Source organism: Salarias fasciatus, chromosome 18 (genome assembly GCF_902148845.1).
Source record: "Salarias fasciatus chromosome 18, fSalaFa1.1, whole genome shotgun sequence".
NCBI classification, from domain to species: domain Eukaryota; kingdom Metazoa; phylum Chordata; class Actinopteri; order Blenniiformes; family Blenniidae; genus Salarias; species Salarias fasciatus.
Genome location: NC_043762.1, coordinates 17,782,463 through 17,805,400, shown reverse-complemented (window position 1 = coordinate 17,805,400; position 22,938 = coordinate 17,782,463). Strand labels below are relative to the sequence as shown.

General features: G+C 43.2%; 1 protein-coding gene across 4 annotated transcripts in view; it reads left to right on the top strand.

The window, feature by feature from the left end:
• Positions 1–22,938, top strand: part of col15a1b (collagen, type XV, alpha 1b) — a 37,734-nt gene that overhangs the window by 7,708 nt on the left and 7,088 nt on the right. For 3 of the 4 annotated variants that reach the window (XM_030115654.1, XM_030115656.1, XM_030115653.1), the window contains exons 3-25: positions 11,843–12,030; positions 12,169–12,378; positions 12,488–12,640; positions 14,615–14,689; positions 15,390–15,476; positions 15,853–15,964; positions 16,085–16,125; positions 16,226–16,399; positions 16,498–16,524; positions 16,676–16,738; positions 16,858–16,935; positions 17,044–17,106; positions 17,183–17,329; positions 17,870–18,049; positions 19,744–19,797; positions 19,941–19,976; positions 20,077–20,214; positions 20,315–20,374; positions 20,449–20,475; positions 20,640–20,681; positions 20,846–20,908; positions 21,539–21,574; positions 22,796–22,879. In XM_030115654.1, coding sequence (XP_029971514.1) covers positions 11,843–12,030; positions 12,169–12,378; positions 12,488–12,640; positions 14,615–14,689; positions 15,390–15,476; positions 15,853–15,964; positions 16,085–16,125; positions 16,226–16,399; positions 16,498–16,524; positions 16,676–16,738; positions 16,858–16,935; positions 17,044–17,106; positions 17,183–17,329; positions 17,870–18,049; positions 19,744–19,797; positions 19,941–19,976; positions 20,077–20,214; positions 20,315–20,374; positions 20,449–20,475; positions 20,640–20,681; positions 20,846–20,908; positions 21,539–21,574; positions 22,796–22,879 — 2,138 coding nt within the window. The remainder of the gene's footprint in view (positions 1–11,842; positions 12,031–12,168; positions 12,379–12,487; positions 12,641–14,614; positions 14,690–15,389; positions 15,477–15,852; positions 15,965–16,084; positions 16,126–16,225; positions 16,400–16,497; positions 16,525–16,675; positions 16,739–16,857; positions 16,936–17,043; positions 17,107–17,182; positions 17,330–17,869; positions 18,050–19,743; positions 19,798–19,940; positions 19,977–20,076; positions 20,215–20,314; positions 20,375–20,448; positions 20,476–20,639; positions 20,682–20,845; positions 20,909–21,538; positions 21,575–22,795; positions 22,880–22,938) is intronic. The other variant, XM_030115657.1, reaches the window with a different exon arrangement.

Genomic DNA, 22,938 nt, shown 5'->3' with positions numbered 1-22,938 from the left:
TTACTGTGCCTCCTTTGTGTTTCATTAACACTCGAATTGGACCAGAGGAGCCAATTCAAGAAGCTCTGCGAGCAACAGATGCAGCTGAGCAAACATCCCAATACACACACACACACACACACACACACACACACACACACACACACACACACACACACACACACACACACACAATGCAGATGTGAGTAGATCAGACATAATTCGATCAAAGTATCAGATCAGGTTTGCAGTGTCATTTATTTGTTTAAGTGCAAAATGTTTTTGTGTGTTTTATCATAGGTGTGTGTGCTCATGTCCACTGTTTGTCTCCACATGACTGTGGTATGTCTGAGGTGAAGTCAGTGTTGGTGAAGATGGAAGAGGGGGTGCGGGGCCGGGGGGGGGGGGGGGGGGGGGGGGGGGGGGGGGGGGGGTAATGGTCATGGATGCTTGCTGTAATGGAAACTGTCCCCCTGCAGATGTCCACATCTGACCCCCTCACACTCCCAACAATGCGCGCTTTGAATGGAAATGTGCTGCGGGCCTTTCAGTGTGTCACTGAGCAGTCGTGTGTGTGTGTGTGTGTGTGTGTGTTTGAAGTCAAAAGTTCATCTGTAGCATTGGTGGGGTTCAAACCCGTTTGCTTCGTTCATACAGTCGCATGGATAATGTAATGTCAGAGCGCTGGATTTTTTTGAAAGGATAGATAGATCGCGGAAGAGCATGGAAGACCAAAAATAGATGTAAAATAAAAATAAAAGTAAAAAATAGAAAGATATAAGGTATATTTAATGTATTTTTATTCACATTTCACACAACATTAAAAACCCTCCTGGGAAAGCGGTATTCTATGACTGAGTGGTATTAAAACATGTTGGAAATAGAATAAAATTGTTTTCAGTAGAATTTGTTATTGTATTTGTTTAAGTAACAAGACAGTGTTGTGCAAAAATATGCAAAAAAATATGTATAATAAAGAATTTCCCTCTTGGATTAATGACCTTTTTCTATTCTATACAGTATATAAACAAATAGGTAAACTGAGAGGTAAGGGATTTGGGGATAGCGGCACCATCAGTCTGTATCTCCTTCAGTACAAATACTCTGTGTATTTTGCAGGTGCATGTGTTTGCAACATGCACGCATGCTAGACTTAAAACTACCCTCACTCAGAGGTCAAATGTCACATAGGATTACATCTGTAGCTTCCAGGGATGTTTTTCTGAAAGCATCAACACATGTTTAGTTTCCAGCCCTTGAGATGTCTGATTGAAGCACACAGTGACCTTCTGTGAGATTTAGATCACCGAAACATGGGGGGAAAAACCTTTTAAGAAAATGATGGTTAAATAAACTCCACCGCATTCCTGATGTGTCTGATCAGCTGCATCTCAGACTGGGGCTGTGTTATGTTGGCCCCATGACTCCTGAAGTGTAACTGGCTGGAAGCCTGTCCTGTTAGCTCGTGTTGCAGGTTTTTAATCACACGCAGGATTAAAAGTCTGTGAAAAGATGAAACATACTGGGGAGTGTCAGTGCCACCTTATTCTCACATAGACTCCTGTTATGCTTTGAAATGAAGAGCTGAGGTAAAATAAAATGCTTTATTTCATTGTCAGACAACACAGAGTTTGGTTTTCTGTCCAGGTTTTGATGCGTCTTGTTCATAGTATCAAGGCAGCACTTAGTATTTGTTGCTCGTCACTCGCAGCTCTGGACTTGGGCTTCAGATGCAAGACCGTCTGTCATGTTTGCCTCGTCAGCAGCGAGAAAACATGTGAGCAGGCAAAATCAAACCTTTATTCTATGTTTTCCATGCCTTCACTGACTCTCTGGTATGTGTCTGAGTGGGCAGGTCAAGTGTTTGGGCTAATCCTGCCCAAAGGTCAAACTCTCCATCTGATAAGGCTTCTGCCTCCCAATATTCTCCTCTTTGTGTGTCATTCTCTTTCCATTGTTACACACTCTTTTCCATGCCTAAAATACACTTCAGATATTCATAGTCAATAATTAAATCGTTTTACCAACATATTCACTGCAGTTCAACTGAATTTATCAGCAGAATTGGTTCAATGTTTCAAAAGTTTCATGTGGAATTTTAAATTTTTTTTTTTTAAATTAAAATCCAGTTTTGGACCAGTCTATTTACATAAATCCATCTTTCAAGCCAAATTTTTGGGGAAAAGCTGCCTTGCAAGTTTATATACTGGTAAATGTCACACAGCCACCAAATCCAGTCATTTGTTAGCATTTCTTTTCTACGCTGAGAAATCCTGCTTCATCGCTGCAGCGACTCTAGTTTACTGTGGAGTGCCTCAAGGCTCAGTCCCGGTCACTATTCTCTTCCAGATTCAATATCTCAGTTTCTAATTGACTACAGATGTCAGCTAAAACCAGCTATCCAAACATTAATGAATTATTCATCACTAAATTGATCAATTTTGATTTATTTTGTGCTGTTTTTTGCTATTTCTTTTTTTTTTTTTTTTTTTCGAACTGACTGTTCTCAGCCTGAATCTAAGTTATAGATCTTTTGCTGTCAGTCTTTTTTATTTTTCAAATGTTGAGTAATTAAGAAGATGAATGCTGGTCCTGCTGGTGTTTTGGCCGCCGCCGCCCTTGTCCGCTCTGTTGTGGCTGGAGCCACTGTGTCGTCTGAACTTATTTTGGAAGACAGCTAATAGAGACTGATGGATTTAACCCATTCCCAGGCCACACTGGCCCTTTAGCCTGCAGGTAGTCTCCCTTTGTCTTGTCTGAGGTGGGGGCTGAAGCCTGAAGAGGTTCAAAGAGTTTCAGCATGTATGTGTGTGCATGTGTGTGTCCGTGCACGTCCATCATCTTCCCTGGCATTCCTGACATTCCTGGTCTCCCACCTGCCGACCGGGACACAAAGGAGACCCGATGAGACACACTGCAGGCTCAGGCTGTCCCGCTCTCAGACAGCCACCAGTGAGCCTGCAGTGTGTGAGTGTGTGAGTGTGAGTGTGTGTTGCGAAGTGTTGCTGCCCCTTAGTGATGCAGCTGCAAATTACAGGCAAGTCAAGCCTCCATAATGCAGTTCCTGCTACTCTGACACCAAATACGCCTATAGGTTTAAATGCTTGAATATTTTACATTCAATACTTTTTTTTTAACCATGCATTCATTTTTTCCCTGTCACATCTACGTTTGCACGACTGTCTTTAAACAGCATGTTGACTCACCGACTTTCGTGATTATAATCAATAATCTAGTGAGTCAAAACTCAATAGCTACTGTTGGTTTTGAGACCTTTTTGCAACCTTTCTTGTCCACTTTACCCAATAAGAGATTTATAAAAGTGTCCTGATGTTTCCAGACTGATGTTCCAGAAATATGAAATGAAAACACATTGTAGGAGGAGCGGAAGAGGGAGGAGGTAGGAAAGGGAGGTGCATGAGAGAGAGGAGAGGGAGAAAAAAAAACTGCAACACAGGTTTCATTGACTGCCGGAGCGTCTGAAAACGTGTATGTGTGGTAGATCATTACTGACGAACAGACGCTCTCTGTTGACCTCTGCTGCTCGCCCACTCAGGTGTTTACTGTAGAGCCGGTTAAGAGGACGCTTCAGGAACTACCTTCTGCACAAAGAAATTTAACACACAGTAACGAATAAAGAAGTGTTTTAACAAGACAGTGAATGCCTCAAAGTGGCTTTAGTGAGTTTTCTTCCAAACAAAAAGCAGGTCTCAGAGAAAATAGAAAAGAGTCTGTGTTTTACAGAAGAAAACAACTTGATCTCTGTTAAAAGCATTTCCACTTGAATCAGTCGTCTGTATTGTCTGTACAAGCACATGGGACACAAACGGGACATGAAATGTGAAACTCTGTGTGTGGCCCTGGTTTAACCCCTTTGCAGGTTACTCAAAAAAAAATTACATCTTTTCAAAGCTTAAAAATCTGGAGGTGAGTTCCAGATGTTCCAGCTGTGAACCAGAGTGATTTTCTAACATGTTTTCATGAAAGTGTATTTACTTGTAATCCATTATATGAAGCTGTAGTTTCACTAATCTATATATTTTCAGTAAATTTGCCTGTTGTGCATTTTGCTGCATTTTCACAAATATGCACCTTTAAAAACATTACAATATTGTAACAGTATTTATTTGTCATCATGCTGTACCTGTTTGGACCACTTGACATCTGTGATTTAGAGATTAGAAAACCATTTGACCAGCAGGTGGTAGCAGAGTTTTTTAATTTAACTAGGATGCATTTTGAGTTTTAATATCTCTCTCTATTCTTTTATTGTCCTTTTACAATATATTTGTGGTGTATGACACAGATTTGAGATGACTTGATTAAATATGACCATGTTTATAATCTTAAATGATACTTTTAGAACAAAAAAAAACACCTTTACAATAATTTCACAGTTTATTGTTTTTTGTTTTTTTTGTCATCCTACAGGCCTCTTAAGTACGTGACACATGGGTTTCCTTTGAGAAATGTATCACATCCCTGTGTGATCGGCAGTGACAGTAAACCAATTAGGATTAATTGTTCGGGTTGCTAGGTAGGGCAGGAAGTGAGACAGAGGTGAAGGGTGATGGGGTTACCCTTCCCTGGAATCCAGGGGCCCTGAATAGGAGTCAGCATGCAGACTGTAGGAATAAAAAATAAGATCTGGAAATGTTAAACGTTAAAGTCCATAAAGGTTGCTCTTTTCTTTCTGCTACTAATTGGCACCATCAACCTTAATTGAAATTACGTCACCAGATTGAATTATTGTGTTGCCACTTTGTGTGGACGTCATTTTTTTTTAATGAATAACAAACAAAACTCAAGCTAAAACAAGAACTGCTCAGTTTGTCAGGCTGAAAGAGCTATTGTTTTTAAACTTAGAAAGTATATTACCATATTTACAAAAGGACTTGTGTGATAAGGTTAATTTTAATCCCAATTTTCAGCATTTTTAAACATATTTTTTCTAGAGAAATCTTTTCTGTTGCCTGAATGTGTAACACCAAATGAAAATCTTAAACACAGTAAAGCAGTCATTTGTAAAATGTCATATACTGAGTCAAATCTAAATGAAAACGCGAGTGAACCTTACTTGTAGCTCATATTCTCAGAGTAATAATGTCTGACTGATGTGAGAACATGAGACGTTAAAACAACACGTTCACAACAGCTTTAATGACTGAATGTTGAGACAAATTATTGTCATAAATGACCTGTTGAGCTGCAGACCAGCGGTCAGCAAACCTCAGCTTAATGAGGCTGCAGAGGGATGAGCGGTTTGCTGGGGGGCTAACAGGTTGTAATTATGCAGTACATACCAGTGACGCTGCGTATGTCTGCCTCTGTGTTGGTCGTACATTGCAGGTGTCACAGCGATGAAGCGTCAGCGTGGCCCCTGTGACTCCCTGCTCGAATCCCTCCCAGCCGCGCTCTTCCCATCCCACGCTTTATCCCCTCATCCCTGACTAATCGGAGGGGTTACCTCCTTCACCCCTTCTTTGAGTCTTAAACCCATCATCTGCTCCAATAGATACTGCCCTGTGACTTTTCTCCCACAACAATTAAGGCATCACCGTGTTCCGAGTCGCAGGGTTCTCAGGGTTTGATCGTAACCGAGAGTCATCAGGAACGTAAAGCGTTAGACGTGCAGTGTGAATTACAGAGTTTTCTTTCCAAAGTTGATTTGCGATATTCACACTCCGAACAGCACAGCCGACAAATCCTAATAATCCTCCGTGGAGCTGAAAAACCAGCACAACAAAGACAATGTGGCTTTTATGTGAGAAATGTGGGCCATGCCTGAACTTTCTTTGCTGCCAGCGGCCAATCAGATTTGACCCACTCACTTCCACTCTGAACGGCTTCCACTGTGTCAGATTTAGTTTAACTGTTGAAATGATATTTTTGTATGCAGTTTTTGTTCAGTTTGATCCTTTTTTTAACCCTTAATCGATGAGTGGAGCCCCCGACTTCTCATGCCAGCAAGACCTTTGTAAAATAAGCCAGCTGCAGATGAACGAAGTCAAGCGCCTGACTTCACTTTTCATTTTGCATTATTTTGATCTGACTGTCTGAAAGTTTCTCTCATCAGACTGTAGTGAGTAATTTTGTTCGACAGAAACAGAATGGATTTCATCTTTCACAGTCTTTCATCAGTTTATCAGGTCATTTATGTTTTAGTACATTTACACAGTCTGTTTTGAAAAAAAAAATCTGATTTCCCTAACATCTCATTAAAAAAACATCTGGCCTTTATTTTTTTTGAAAAATTTGATTTTTCTGTCCACCTTCTCATCAGATTAGTTACGGAAGATGAAACCTTGAATCGCGTTCAAACGATCCAATGATCAATGACTCAAGCCTTCATCTGCTTCTAGCTCCAGGTGTTGTGTTACTGTATGAAATATCAAATGTTTAGTTTATCAGCCTAAACACACGCCTTCCCCGGTGCCCCATCTTCAGTGGCAGTCCGGCCCTCGTCCTGCACCTCACCAAACATTTATAGACGCACAGTAGAACAGAACAGGCATCCCTTTGTGATCAGCAACATGGGGCCCCAGTTCTGGATCCATGATCAGCGAGCTGCAGCGAGGAGAGAGTGTGCACTTCATAAATGCCTCCATTCAACTTTTCTCAATCGAAACATTCTTGATTGTAATCAGGTGGTTAACAAATGTCGTCTGTTACACATCAGCATCATCTTTTATGTATTTACTGTATCTGCCTTCAAATGTTAATTCTAGTATTTGTAAGATTGGGGAAATGTCGTTTTGAAGAGATGTTTATTTACTGATATGAAAGTTAGAAAACTTCACAAAACAAGGCCTGATACTGCATATTTATGTAATTTAACCTTTCCTTCCTCATGCAAGAACCAAATATTTCAAAAGAGTATATTATATAGTGTGTTATAATAATTCAATTTCACTTGCATGGGCTATTAATAGTTTTAATTACTGACTGCAAAAACATTACGCAGCAGCCAATGAGAAAAATATCTTCAAAAGTGAAGACTGTTTCAGTAGGACTGTATCACCTTGCTTTATTTTTTTGCCGTTTGTTAAAATTAAAATATAGCATATTGCCATAAGAGGTGGAGAAGGAACGCTTTGCCTCTATGCCCTTAAAAAGAGACAGTCCTCCCAGTACCATGGGTCAATAGTGTTGCCTGAGCTCATTCATTCTAGTTATATGTCTTGAAAACTCAAGCAGGTCTTCGCAGTGAGGGGATCCTCCCCAACTGCGGCATAGGGACGGTTCTCATGAGCTTCTCTGTGTGATTTAGAAAAAAATAAAATAAAAAGTTAGCATTACGAAATAACATTATTTTTTAGCCAAATAAATATTTTAAGAGCATTTTGCTCTTTAACAATAACTTAGCCTCCCCTTCAGAAAGCTGCTGGTGGTTCAGTCCGCCTCTTAACCTCCGACCGGGCAAAAATAGCTCTGAAGTGGAGACTGATGGTGAAGACACAAGATAAACCTCTCTGTTATTCTAATGAGAACAACATCAGTTATTCCAAAGGGACAGGCTAAGAAGAAGTAAAAAGCACACAAAAGTTCTCAGAAGGATTGGCTATATTACGAAAATAAATAAAATAGATGGATGAAGCAGTGTTGCTTTCGTATCTGCTGCTTCAGCCAATCTTCTGATGTTACTCTTCATTTTGAGGAATCAGCAGTCTCAGCAGTATTAAACAGGCCGGCATTTAGTTATAGATATTCATATTTATGTACATAAATTGTGTTTGGGATACTTATAACTTGTGTTTTATTGAGTGTGTCTTCTATCTCATACCATACTGACCCACAATTAACAAAACTCGATCGGCATTACTTCTTTCATCATAATTTGCAAATGAGTATGCCTACAATTTAAATTGATATTGAAATATGTTGCTTTCTAATTGATAAGTTTATCTTTTCTTCATATGCATTGAACACTGAGGATATCCATAGTTTCAGTTCTAGAGGGTCTTTGCTTGTGGGGTTTGCATGTTCTTCCTGTTTATGTTTGTGTTCTATGGTTTTCTTCCATAGTCCAAAAAAAAAAAAAAAAGCATCAGTTTTATGTGTCTGTCTCTCTTTGCGAATCTGTCTTTAACATTAATCATCTGGAATCAGCTCCAGTGGCTCTAAAGTGGATAAAGAGGTGTGGAGATTATTAACAGCTGAGTGTTTATGGTCTAATGTAGACAGGGGTGGTCGTCTCAGACAGAGATACACTGCAGGATAAAGTTTCAAATAAGTGTTCTTGTGCAAATCTCACTCATGCCAGTGTCAGTCAAGAACTTCACTAAGCTCAGATCCAAATATTGGTGCAAGGCTAAACCCATCTGAATAGATGCAAAGATGAGATCCGAAGAATAAACACAGAGAGAAATAGGAGGAGAGACTGGGGAAAGATGGGGAAGGAGGAGGAAGAAGCAGCAGCAGTATAACTCGCTCTTTAATCTTCCTGTCTGAGGGAAAAGGGGGAAAGAAAATGAAGTCAGCTGCATTGTGGAGGGCTCCCTCCAGAGGAGGGGGAGTCAATAATTGCTCTGCGAGAGAGGAGGGTGGAAACGTCAGGGAGCAACAAACAGAGCAAGAGGCAGAGATTGCTGTTGAAAACGAGGCCATAGCGAAGTGGGAAGAAGGGAAGAAGGGAGAGGGATGCAGTGAGAGGTCAACAGGTTCCTCCCGCACAACGTCTGCTTCCTCCAGACCTCCTGGACTATTTTTACACCTTTATGGACTCTACATGTGCCAGTAGCTTCTCATAGGTGGAAACCGAGCACCTGTCTTGTACTTTGGAGCTGCAGAACAGAGGATGGGCGCCATCGGCCTCTCTCTCACACTCTTACTCCTCTCCTCCGCTCCTGTGCGAGCCCAGTGGTGGAGCTTTATCTGGGCAAACCCCAAGCCCAGCACCACCACCTCTCCTCCGTCCGTTCCTGCTGTTACCTCTCCATCCATCACCTCCCCGGGCCCTTCTGGCACAGCGGAGTGGGTGGGCAGAGGCGACACGGTGAGGGCCGAGGACGCTCAGGCGTTGGAGCCGGTCTCTGTGCCAGCCAGCGCGGGGGGGCCGGTCTCTGTGTTCCCTGCTGAGCGGAGTGCAGCTGGAAACAGCAAAGCCAGATCGCAGTACAAACCTCTGAGACACTGGAAAGGTGGTGAGTGTTAGTGCTTTTCTGCGTGAAGTTTGCATGTTCTATCCATGCATAGTTTTGATTTTTTTTTTTTTAAATTTATCTATTTCTGGGTGTTTCAGCTTACTCCTACAGTCTAAAAACGTGCATGCAAGGCGCGTCAGTGTGATGGTGTTCAGACTGGCGTCCTGTCCAGGGTGTACCCTGCCTTAGCTGAGTTAGCTGTGATCGCCTCCAGGGATCGGAGATGGATAAATGTAAAATAAAATTTTTTTGCATTTCATTGACTGGAGAAAAGCAATGTTTCATGTGAAGGAATTTGTCTTGTCACATAAAAAAAAAAAAAAAAATCTTGTTTTAGTTTAATATATGTGCATTCAACATTTAGAGTCCTCCTCATGTTGATATTTGGTGCTTCTGTGATCTACACTGCCTTCATGTGGCATCCTGTCTTCAGATCTGTGTGTTGGTTTTCTGCTGATTTTGGAGAAGGCTGGAGAGAGGAGACCGCAGCAGTGGAGAGCTTTTGTCTGGCATGCAAGTGCTGAGGTTTCAGGATTGTACGTGGCAACACTGAGGGAGCTGTTAATATTGGTTTTATAAGTCACAAGCTGATCCAGCGTTCGTGTGGCCAACATGGTGAGGATTACATTCAGGAGCGGATGACGAAGGGAAAATGGGATGCAGTTGACTGCAGACTCCCTGAGTTAAAAAAGATAACACAGAATGACACCAAGAACCCGTGCAGTTAATGAATTAATGGATTCATTCTGATTGACGTGAAGTGTAACTCCGGCTGCAGAGAGACTCGTCAATCACACTGGTTAATGGTTTTGGGAATTATTAAATGACAAATGAAAAAAAAAACGTTGCTGATTAATGTTTTGGATCTGTTATTTTAGAAATCCCATGTGGTGTCAGTATGAATATAGTGCTGAATGTGTTATTTAATCCCTGTCACATGACGCCATCAGAATAGGATTTCTCCCCGGGCCCTTTGAAGGTGTTGTTCCACATTTCTGTGCTCGTGTTTCCAAGTGATGGTGAACAATGACTGCGCCCATCTACAAAAACTTCAAATGATTTTGCAGATTCAGACACATAAAACATTTTTAAGTTTTATCCAGAACATTTAACACTCCCTGGGAACTTCTCACAGCAGTAAATCCATTAAAAAGGTCGCACTACATGTTGAAATGGCTGCAATCCAAGTTATGACTGGTAATCACCACCGAGTGTGTGTGTGTGCTGCCAAGTCGGTCTCGGACCAGATTCCAGCAGCACGGACCGGCCATTAGGTTCAAATGTGTCTCACGGGGGGAGGAGTGAAGGTTAACCTCTGAAGTGGCCACTGGTCAGCATGCTGGTTGTAAATTTAGTAATTTAGTCCTCTTTGAGCCGAGTTACTCTGTTACTTTCAGTCATTACAGAGAAGTAATGAGTGCACATCTGGACTGGAGGTGTGTGTGTATGTGTGTGTGTGCGTGTGTGTGTGTGCTGCCCCACCTTCCCACCTGCATTTGTGACAATAAACGTGTAAAATGTCCAGACGTCCATTTTGCACATAAACATAAACACACACGCACGCACACACACACACACATACAGACACAAACGCGCACACACACAGAAAGCCTCTAATCAGGTATGTTTCCAGTTGGTTGAGTTGACGGATTAGAGACCCCGACATGCTGGCCTGTCTGGTCTGGTTTGAGGGTTTGTGTGTGTGTGTGTGTGTGTATGTGTATGTGTGTGTGTGTGTTCACGTGGGTGAGACGTCCACCCGACGCGCGTTTAAGTCGTATGCAAATGTGTGTGTGCAAGCATGCATCAGAGATGTAGGTAGCAGGGGTGAGAGTCGCTACAGGAGACGGGCTCCACAGCCGGGGGGGATCAAGGGAATGTGAAGCCATCTCTTCACAGACACACTAAATACTCTAATTGCCACTGCGAGCGCGTTTTCTGTTTGGGGGGATTATGTCCATATGAGGCAGAGCAGTGAGGCGTGGGCAGCGTCAGGATCAAATCAAGTCAAATTAAAGCCGTGTCAGAATGATTTGAGTGGCTTACCTCCTCAGACTAAAGCGGTGAATGACAGAGCAGCTCACAGGCAGGCAGCCGGCAGACAAACGCGATGTTTACAGCACATCGAATGATGACGTGTTTGTAAAGTGAACCTAATTTAACTGCACATACTTCGAGATATTTTAAGTTCTTCTACATCAGAAATGAGCTTGCTCATTTTTTGTGACTTGTTGTCTTTTTCACAGTTGATGAGAGGATCTGGCTGAAATTTCTAAACACGTATATTGTTGTATTTAGTGGAGTCCCTGCCTTTATTTACTGCAGATTTAAGTAGTTGATAATTCATTTTTTGAATGTCAGAGTTGTTTTGGGAGCATGTCAAATGTGTGATTTTAATCTTGTAGCTGATGTGTAGCATCTCTCCGTCTTCACAGGATTAGTTTTAGACTTGTGTGTGACACAGATGAATCTGAATTTAAAGGTTTAATGAACATGATTTAAAGACATATAGTTCTTTATGTTAAATTAGTCATCAGAGTACATGTACATCCAGATTGGAGATGTATCCGGTCACAGTTTGACCTCTGAAAGTTTTTGAGGTTCCCCATCCCTTACCTGGATCGGCTAAAAATGTCACTAACCCTCATAATCAGTGTCACTGTTCCTGCCGTGATAAACAGATCCCCTCTCTGCCTCTCTCCGTTCTCTGTTTCAATCAGAGCGCGGCTCAGGGAGACATCTGGACCTGACGGAGTTAATCGGCGTCCCCCTCCCCCCCGCGGTGTCCTTCACTCCTGGCTATGAGGGCTTTCCAGCCTACAACTTTGGGCCTGAAGCCAACATCGGCCGGCACACCAAAACATTCGTGCCTGGATCTTTCTACCGGGACTTTGCCATCATCGTCACGGTAAAACTGAAGAGCTGAACCCTGTGCCGTTTAACACTTCTACTACTACATTCTTCTACTGAAGTGATGAGTGATGAGTGCAGTACGTAAGATTGTACGACTACACTTCCCAACTTACGTATTGTTCCATTGCTCCAGGTGCGTCCCACCAGTCAGAGGGGGGGCACGCTCTTCGCCATCGCAGACGCCCATCAGAAGGTGGTGGAGCTGGGCTTGGTCCTCACGCCGGTCCGAGGCGGCCTCCAGAGCATCTTGCTGTATTACACCGACAGAGAACAGGCTTCCCACAGCCACAAAGCCGCCGCCTTCACTGTCCCAGACATGACCGACCAATGGACGCGGTTCACAGTGAGCGCCACTCATTTTCCGTTGATCATTCTGTAGAGTTGAAAAAAAAAAACAAAAACCTCTCAATCATCTAATTTTTTTCCACGGGTGTTTTCCTGCTGCCTGTCAGGTGGTGGTGGAGCACGACGAGGTGCGTCTCTACATGGACTGTGGAGAGGCAGAGAGGGTGACCTTCCATCGGAGGCCAGAGAAACTCACCTTCTCACTCAACTCGGGCATCTTCGTGGCCAATGCAGGAAGCACGGGGCTTGATAATTTTGTGGTGAGTAAATTCATGAGGATGAATAAATAATCTGTGTAATCTGTGGAATAAATCCAATCCAACACTGTGTTGTGTTCAGGTGAAAAGCAGCATTCAAGACACTAACATCTCTCACCCTGAACTTCATTAAAATAATAAAGCCAAAAAAAAAAAAAAAACAGGAGGCAAGAGGAAATGTTTAAACATCCGACAGCTGGTCATGACAATGACGGTGACATTAAGTCAACATCAAAGCAGGATTTTGTTGGAAAGATCAGAGAGAGAGAGAGGGGGGGGGGGGAAGGGTGAGGGAGGTTGTGAGGCTGATGAGATGCGGATGGGAGGAAAGGATGAGGGAGTAAATCAGTAGCAGATGAGGAAGTCGGAGATGTCAACATGACTCAGTTGTGGTCAGATCAAGGGCGAAGCGCAGACTCAGGAATGTGCTGCCATGTCAAGTGCGATGGTGCAGTTTGCTAAAAATTGATGCTGTCGCCAAACAAATGTACATCCACATGATGGCGTTTGCTCAACGTGAATGGAGGCTGGTGTACAGCTACTAACAACTGTCCTGTTTTCACACTGCTCTGCTCCGTTTTTCAGCTCCGAAAGCAGGAGTTGGTCAGTTACTGTTGCCATGGAGACACAACGTGGTCTTCCTCATTTGATTTTTGCTTTGTTCGGTGTGTCTCTGAACGGGTTTTCTGAAGCATGACCATAGAATACTTGCATGCTCGGCACCAGTCATGTTCGCTGTATCTGGGTCAGCATGGGTGCGCTCGCATGCAGGCATGTTGTTAGTTGGAGGTTCTGAGCAGCCATGGCATGAAGAAAAAAAACGTTTGTGTCAACAGTCAGTAGGTTAATTAGTTTTGATTATCATCTAAAAGAATGGAAAGAACTTTTTCCCATTTTTCAATCAAAATAAACATAATTAAGCAAGTATGTGTTCAATCTTATATTTTCAGAAGTCTGATTTTTTTTTATTAGATTTACTTCATCATGGATGCGATGAAGAAAGTGAAAGGAAGTGAGATTTAGGAACTTAGAAATTCCTAATGAAATCTTTCGATACTGTAGGAAGTCTGTACTCTTGAAAATATGTTGGGGTAGAATACAGTTTCAAATCACCTGAGTGTTATTTATGAGGCATCAAAGATGCGACATTTCAGGGCAAGAAAAGACTAAATGAGTTAATAACTCTCCGCATGATGTCCTTCTAATTTTACTTGCAACACTAATATTGAAATATTTGCACTTCTTTCTTCTTACATGATTAAAACTGTTAGTTTCGTCCTCTGTCAGGAGGGTTCAGTCAAAGTATTTGGCAGGAACAATTCTGAAGCTGCAGAAGTTCGCAAAGTAAACAGTGATGATGTTACATTAATGTGCCAAGACTTCCTGTGTTTGAAAAAAAAAAAGTTTTGAATGTGTTTCACAGTATTGTATCTATGTCGGTCATCTTCTTACCTATTTTTGTATTTTATTTATGTTATTATTAAATCTATAATACAAGCTCTATACGTCATTGCCGGCGATTAAGCCAATGTGTTCACACTGAAAAGCACTGTAACAGTAATTATGAATATGTGCATGTACATCTACATGCATATGATCCCAACGCTGCCAGAATAAACAAAGGCGCTGCATATCTTTAAAGTCATCTTTTTCACACAAGGATCTGTACTTTCAGGAGTGATTTATTAGCGTCTGAGAGAAGTAGAGAAAAAAATGATGAGCAGCAAGCTCGGCTGAGGGAAAGTGAGAAATAATCATTTTTTTGGGATTTTATGATTGTAGTGAAGTAAGTGAGCAGGGCTGTGCCTCTGTCGGTTATCTAACCCAGTACAAGGCTTCTTTTTCCATATTTTGAATTCACGCAATTCCTTTGCTGCCTTTTGCACCATTCCATCAGTAATGTGAACTTACTAATGACTGTGCAGAGTACAGGAAGTCTTCGATGACGTTACATCTTGTCTTCCTTCCTTCCTCCAGGGCTCCATTCAGCAGCTCGTCATCAGAGACGATCCCAGAGCAGCCAAGGAGCAGTGTGAAGACGACGATCCTTATGTGTGTATACTTACACAACGTGTAGTTTCCAAGCAGAATTTGGGCACACAGGGTCAAAGAGATGACTTGATGCAAACTTTGAGCAAAGAACATGGATCAACAGCTTCCTCTTGTGGTGAAATCACCTCATTGAACAAATGTACAGAGTTCCATTTAATTTATGCTCTACTGAGGGGTGAAAGTATGAAATTAACAAATGTGATATTCAAAGTGATATTTTAGGGTATGTTTACTTTCGTGAGTATTACTCGTAGATAAGTTGTGTTTACACTTTGTGATCTCCTTTGCTTCCTTTAAAATAATAAGTCACTAATGAATGTTCTCAAAATTGGGAATACTTTAAATCTTCACCACCCTGTTATCTATAAAAACATTGTAAATGTGCTTTGAATGTAGATATTATACACGCACATTAAATCGAATGCCTGATGATACCATCTGCACTGACAGCATAATTTAAATTTGGAAAGTTTTCTAGAAAAGCACTTTATTGGAGGAGTTGTTCAGCACTTTTTCCATCCTTGGTAATAATCTAAGAAGTGCACACTATTTAATAAGGTATGCAATATGTCATGATATTAGATTTTAGAAAGCTCATTTTATGAGATTTTCTACTGATTCAATAAGTAATATTTGTGACAATGCATTATAAATTGATTTAATTTCTCAACAGTACATATTTTTATGTTTTGTTTTCCAGGCCTCTGGTTTTGCCAGTGGAGATGATGCTCTAGACGACAGAGAGACAGAGGATGACACTATGAAGCACACCCATGGCACAGCACTGGTGGGCTGAATGAAGTTCTCTCTGTAGACGTAAAGACCGTTCAGTCAGTTTAAGCTATAGATCTCAGGCTGACTTTCAGGAAATGATGAACGGCTGCCATCTGAGTGTCTCCTTTGAGGTTTCTGTGTTTCCACTTGTTGTGTTTGTTGCACACTGACCTTCTAGAAGCAGCGTTCCTTGTGTGGATGTATGTCTGCCTTTCTTTTCCCTTTTCATCCTTGTGTTTTGAACTCCCACAACCTGGAAGTCAGTCTGACTCCAAACATCCCAGGAATCAACCCAGACTCTTCAAAGGAAGCTGTCGACCAGAAGTTAAACAAAAACCATGGAGCAAAATTCAACAGAATGTTAATTTCACATTTTATATTTCTTTCAGGGGGAGGACAGCGTTCCTGTTAGAGCTCCACCCACTGAGGCTCCAGAGGTGGAGTTCGATGAATATTCTGGTCACATGACTCCAACAGTGGCCAATGAAGAACTGCTCAGAGGTCCGGACACATACTGCTATGACTACATTTCACAATATACCTACTTCCTGTCTTCTTTTTGTGGTGCGTGGTCACTTTAGTCAATGTAGCGTTGTGTATTTGGTTGTGTATTTTGTACAGGGCCACAGAGGACAGAGGAGCCTGGAGAGCGAGCTGGAGATGTGAGTTCAAACATGGACTGTCAAATCATGATTTTTGATATTTTTGGTTTAAAACATAAATTACAAAAACATTCTCAAGCAGACAAATGTGATTTTCCAGGGTCACATGAGGCCTGGGTTTAAAGGAGAGCGTGGTGATCCTGGACCACCCGGCCCTCCAGGTCCCCCGGGCCGCCCCACAGTACAAGGGAAAACTAAACCAGGATCATTTGGGCCGCAAGGACCACCAGGGACCCCTGGATCCCCTGGGATCCCAGGGAGAGATGGACAGAAGGTAAGTCATTAGTGAAAGAATGAAACAAGACTTTCCTAAATCCTTATGTAGTCTTCTTGAGCCTCTCTTATGCATCCTGCGTCTGTTTAACTTTGCAGGGACGTAAAGGTGACAAAGGAGATCCAGTAAGTTCAGTCAGCAGCGTCTCGGTTTCTGGTAGCTCTCATGTGAAAGTCTAGACGGAAACCCACACGTGACAGGGAAAACATGCAAACTGCACAGTAAGGGAGACTGAGGTCGGTGCGCGTTAACGTATTTGCGTTTATTTGCTCTCAGGGTCAGAGGGGAACTCAAGGACTTCCAGGTTTGACGGGAGAAGCTGGAGCTAAAGGAGAAAAGGTACAACTGAAGCAGCCCTGCTGATATCGGTCACTGAGCTGCGCGATTCTTTATTCAGCTTGAATGTTTCTATCGTTGTATCAAGTCTGCGGCCCTCTTTAAGTTTTTTTCCTTCACAGGGAGACCAAGGGGTTGGTTTACCAGGCCCTCCTGGCCTCCCTGGACCTCCTGGACCCCCCAGATCACGCAGCGTACCTGTAAGTCATATAATTCCTTTCTTTTTTTTGTTTTTTTTGTTGCACTTTGATTCTGTGATGAAAGCAGAATGAAACGGCTGTGATAACGCTGGAATACATGCATTCCAGTATGGACCAGATGCTCTTGGTTCTGGGTTTGAAGACCTCGACAGCGACACTGAACTCATCAGGGTGAGAGAAAGACCCGGGCGGATTCTATCACAGCTCAGTTTATTGAACAGACACACAAACCATCTGCTCTGATCAGGGTCCCCCCGGCCCACCCGGCCCTCCGGGGCCTCCCGGTCCCTCTGGAACTCATCTGCCGTCAGCCGCCTCAGAGGGACTGTCCTCGGCTCAGGGACCGCCCGGTGTCCCCGGCAGAGACGGACTCCCAGGAAAACCCGGAATACCAGTGAGTTCACTCGAAATAAATCAGATTTCACAAATGATCTGCAGATTCATGAATTTACTGTAGCTCTGTTGGCATGTTGTGTAAATACTGAGCATCTTGAAACAACAGCAATGTATAATCACAAAAGAAAGATTTAGTGTGTGTAAAATGCTTTCATGATTTTTTTTAGCTCAAATATTTTGTTTTTCTTCTTAAGATTTATTCTCAATATTCTTCTAGATTATTTGCTCTGCTTTTCCATTTTCCTATAAATTATCGTCTATTTGTTAGACTGTAGTTCAAATGTAACTCTAGTTTTCCCTCCTCAATGTGATTGTAGTGATTTTTATTTGTTTTTAATAAATAACCTTTATGTTTTCTTTCCTGTCTGTTTTTCCTCACTCTTTCTTTCTCTGTCATCTTCAATTTTCTCCTCTCTTTTTTCTTCTTCTACAATATTTATTTGGTCTCACTCCTGTGTTGTTTTGTTTTGTTTTGTTTTTTTGTTTTGTTTTTTCATTTCTGCCCTTTGCTGATTTCCTTCCATCTGCTCTGTTTCAGATGTTTGAGGATTGGTTTAGTGGTTCTGGGCCTGACGGTTCAGGCCTGAGCTCAGAGATGGCCTCCGTCCTGGGCTCAGACCTCGGCTCTGGTTTCAGTTCTGGTTTCACCCTTGACTCCAGTTTTGGTTCTGGTTCTGGTTCTGGCCTTGACTTTGAGTCTGGCTGGGGTTCAGGCGAGGTACACTTCCTGGATTTCCCTTTGAAAACCAGCAAGCCATCCAAAAGAGATTTGCAGTCAGAAACCAGCTTATTGGGGGAGTGTCACTCGCCTGTTACTGTAAATTTAACCTTAAACAATGACATCAGTCTGGCCAACCTTCCCCGATACTCTGGATTTACTGACTGCAGATAATCTCCAGCTGTGCTGTTTTAACTACTACCTGAAAGCTGCTTAAAATGACAGTTTCTACTGAGCCATCTGAAGAGCTCCGGCGCTGTGTGTCCATGCATGCGTGTGTGTATTATTGCATTTTGCATTGTAATAATCACTGTGGCATCAGTAGGTGTTTTGCTTGAAACTTTGACAGTTCCTGTCACTTTACTTTCAATTCAAAAACGTTCACCACTCAAAGTCCCATTCACATGACGGCAAGTGGCTGAATTGAAAGTAATTGAACATTAACTTGCAATTTCAGCTCATATTCATCTTTCACCAAACACATGAAAAATAACTCTGCTATTTGCATTTATCCATTTGAATTTTACTTTTTATTCTTTAAGTCAATGCACCAAGAGATGCTACTTTGCTTAGATATCGTGCAAAAAGTCTCATGAGTGATACATTAGCGGTGAGTATTTGAGGGTGCATTGGAATAAAGCCTCATGCTGTCATTCAGAGCCAAATGAATGGTACGGAAGCAACTGCTTTGTTCAAGGAATACATTGAATTTTACCACTTCAGCTTTCATGTTAAGTGACGATAGAAATTATTCTACTAAATATCAAAAACAGACTGTATAATTGGCATATAATCATATAGAAATGGTAATAATTGACTTTGTGGCTTATGGCACCTCTGATGACAGTAATCTGTTAAAGCTGGTGTCTGGAGTTTCCGTTCGTTTCCAATGTATGTATAATTTTTTAACAGAGCTTAAATGTGTCAATCTGGTTCGATACTATAATATAATATTAGCATAAAGCAATATAAAAATGTATTTATGAGCTCCGCCTTCGTCTCATAGACCCCCATGTTATCCGAAAAAGCGCCGGTCAGCGTCAGTCAATAGAGTTCGAGCTTCCGCCTTGTCGTGCCGTCAATCAAAGTGTGCACGCAGCCAGAGAGCACGCGCACTCGCCAGGCAGAGGTGAGTTAGCTACGCAGCAGCCGCCACGCTTACCTCGGATATATCCATTGTCTGCTGAACATCCACCGTAAACGGCGAAACAGGTTGGATGCTTGCGGCATCCAACCTGCACTCATTTTCAGCCCACGGGTAATGAGCGTGCACAATTAAAGGGGCGTGGCTTGGTCGCTCGCGAAAGCAGAGGGAGGGCGGAACCTCGAGATGTCGGATTAAAAAAACCTCTCATTCTTTCAAAACTCCGGACACGAGCTTTAATAGGTCAGTGACCCACAAAAAATATTTATTTACTGCAGTAATATCAGTGTTACTTGGTATAATCAGGTTACAGTGATGCTGCCAGTGATGATATTATCACTTAATGAAGCTGATGGATGAGAGACTTTCTCAAAAATTCAATTACTCCTTTGAGATGACCGACTCACACCTTCGCAGCTTCCTTTGATCCCTGCTGGATGGCTAAAGGGTCAACAGAGAGCTGAATTTCTACACTATGATACGTCTTGAGACTCACCACGGCTCCCCCCCCCCATGCTCTACTTGTGTTTGTCCGCATTTGTCTCCCCAGGGTCCAGCGGGGAAAGATGGGTCTCCGGGTCGACCTGGAGCAGCTGGAGAGAAGGTACGATCGTCACATACTGTAGATGATCGTCAGTAAAGAGAAGAAGTTTGGAATTTGAAAGTGGTTTCTAGAAACGCACCACTTTACTGTCCAGATGGTCAGATGGTTTTCCTCATTTCTGTTTGCTCTGATCCCATCCTCAGGGTGACCACGGGCTCCCCGGATCACCTGGACCTAAGGTAATGCAGCAGGACGTCCTGATCAATGACCAGTCATGGACAAATAATCAATGAGATCCAGACATTTTTGCTAATAGGACTCATGGGTTTGCCTCTTCAGGGTGAATGTGGGACTGTGGGCACAGCAGGAGCTCCAGGACCCCAAGGGGCCGCTGGTCCACCAGGACGGAGAGGCCCAGCTGGTCCCCCTGGGCCGCCGGGCCCACCTGGACCATTAGGAAACAAAGTCTTTGTGGAGGTAATCAAAAAAAATATCCCAAAAAAATTGTCAAATCTTCTCCTCCTCTTGTGTCTACTTTGGTTCACTACACCATCAAACTGCACTTGTTAATTTTCAGGACATGGAAGGATCTGGAAAGAGTGACATGCTCATCGGTGCTGGGGTCAGAGGTCCACAGGTTCGTTTAACAGCGAGCATGAATGAGTGTTCACTGCATGCATTGCTTTATGTTTTGTTTTTTGTCCTTTCCAGGGTCCACCTGGTCAACAAGGACCAAAGGTAATCTACCTCTGTCTTGGTGAAAGTCTGTGTCGTGGTAGTTCAATGGCTGCCCTAAAAGAGGGTAACTCTATGTAATGGTGGTTTCTTTTGACTCTTGTATCTATGCTTAATACTTCTTCTCTGTTTTGGTGATTGACGTTGTTCTGTCTTGTCTCTCTCAGGGTGAGGATGGAGCCCCCGGAGCTCCGGGCCTTTCCATCAAAGTAAGACAGATTTGAAGCATCTCTGTTAAGTTTAAAGTGTCATACAGTAAAAGTTCTAATCTATTGCAACTACTGTGTTTTTGACTCCTAACAAATGGCACACCGAGAGACAATAAAATGACACATCTTACTCCAGTTTGTGAAACCTCTGTGAATTCTCACAGGGTGAACCAGGAGACCCGGGATCACCGGGGCTTCAGGGTCCTGCGGGACTTCCGGGTGTGAGGGTGAGAGCAACATGTTGAAGATGTGGAAATGTCTTAAACTGATTATTTATTTAGCACTTTACAGCCTGTATCAAACACATAGAGACTAGGTTCCTGCATTTCATGCTGGATCAGGATTATGCTTCAATAACAGATTCCCAGATCCTCTTTGTCTTTGATATATGAAAATCTAATTTTGAAAACCTCCGAGCAGTCAGTGTGACCTTTGGTACTCCATTGAGCCTACAGATGAGTACTTACTGCGCTAAAAGTAAAGTTTACAGCAACTCCTGGAAGCTATTTTCTGTCAAGCTTCACTCCATTAGCCTCCAGATGTAGTATGAACCAAAAGAAAGAATGTAAAACCGCTTTATATTTTTTTGAGTTGCCTTTAAATGATAGCTCCTGATTTTCTGAGACATCTGAAGGTACTGAAAGTTAATTGTTTTCTAGCAAGTCAACACTAAGAACACTAAGAACCAAAGTAGCCTGTGATATATAAAAATGTAAAACTATGAATGTTGCTCACATCTGAGTCGCATTCACTGAACTGCGTTCATGTCACTGTTACTGTGCTCATCTGAGTACCAACACATTCATATAAATCTGCACATAACCGGGGTTTTTGATATTGTTTCTGTTTCTCGTCAGGGGGCCAAAGGAGACAAGGGAAGCCAAGGACTCAAGGTATGATTTTCAGATAAAATATTTTCTTGGTATTGATTAGCGTCTGTGTCCAGGGATCGGGTCGCTGGGAACCCTGCCGTCTGCTGCGACCCAATCCACACTGCACCCGGACCCTCGTTGGGTGGTGAGCCCACCGAAGGTCAGGCCCATGTTGCCCCTTCGGGTTGAGCCCGGCCGGGCCCCGTGGGCAAAGGCCCGGCCACCAGGCGCTCACACATGAGCACCAACCCCAGGTCTGGCTCCAGGGTGGGGCCCTGGCTGCACCATACCGGGCGAATTATCGACCTTAGCTCTATACCCTCCATAGGGTGCTCGAGGGCTCGTGGCAGTTTGTCCAACCAGTCCACATGTGTTTTGTGCATTTGGAGAAGGCGTTAGACTTCGTCCCTCGGGGTGCCTTGTGGGCTGTGCTTTGGGAGTACGGAATCTGGGGCCCCTCTTTTAAGGGCCGTCTGGTCTCAGTATGACCAAAGCAGGAGCCTGGTCCGCATTGCCGGCGTTAAATCGGACCTGTTCCAGGTGCATGTTGGACACCGGCAGGACTGCCCTTTGTCCCTGGTTCTGTTCATAATTTTTATGGAGAGAATTTCTAGGCGTAGCCAGGGGCCAGTCAATCTACGTCCCCACCCTCACCTACAGTCAAGAGCTTTGGATCATGACCGAAAGGACAAGATCCCGGATACAAGCGGCTGAAATGAGCTTCCTCCGTAGGGTGGCTGGGCGCTCCCTTAGAGATAGGGTGAGGAGCTCAGTCACCAGGGAGGAATTCAGAGTAGAGCCGCTACTCCTCCACACTGAGAGGAGCCAGCTGAGGTGGCTCGGGCTTCTGTTTGGGATGGTTCCAGGACGCCTCCCTGAGGAGGTGTTCTGGGCATGTCCCACTGGGAGGAGGCCCCGGGGAAGACCCAGGACACACTGGGGAGACTGTGTCTCTCGACTGGCCTTTGAATGCGTCGGGATCCTCCAGGAAGAGCTGGAGGATGTCTCTGGGGACAGGGAAGTCTGAGCATCACTACTTCGACTGCTCCCCCCGCGACCCGGTCTTGGATGGATGGATGGATGAATAGCGAAGATCAGTGTACATGGTTTAAATCCCATGTGATGCAAGATGATGAACCCTTGGTGTTAACACACATTTCATATGCCGGCATGCTGCTGTGTTCTTTAACGTCCTAAATAAAATGTCATTTTTGACATGAGAGTCATTATTGTGTTTTTCAGGGTGACCAAGGCTCTGACGGACTCAGCATCCCTGGACCACCTGGACCTCCTGGTCCTCCTGGACCTCCAGTCAATCTGCATGAGGTACATATTTACACAAATGATGCACAATTACATTTATAGGATTGTATTTTAAACCTCTT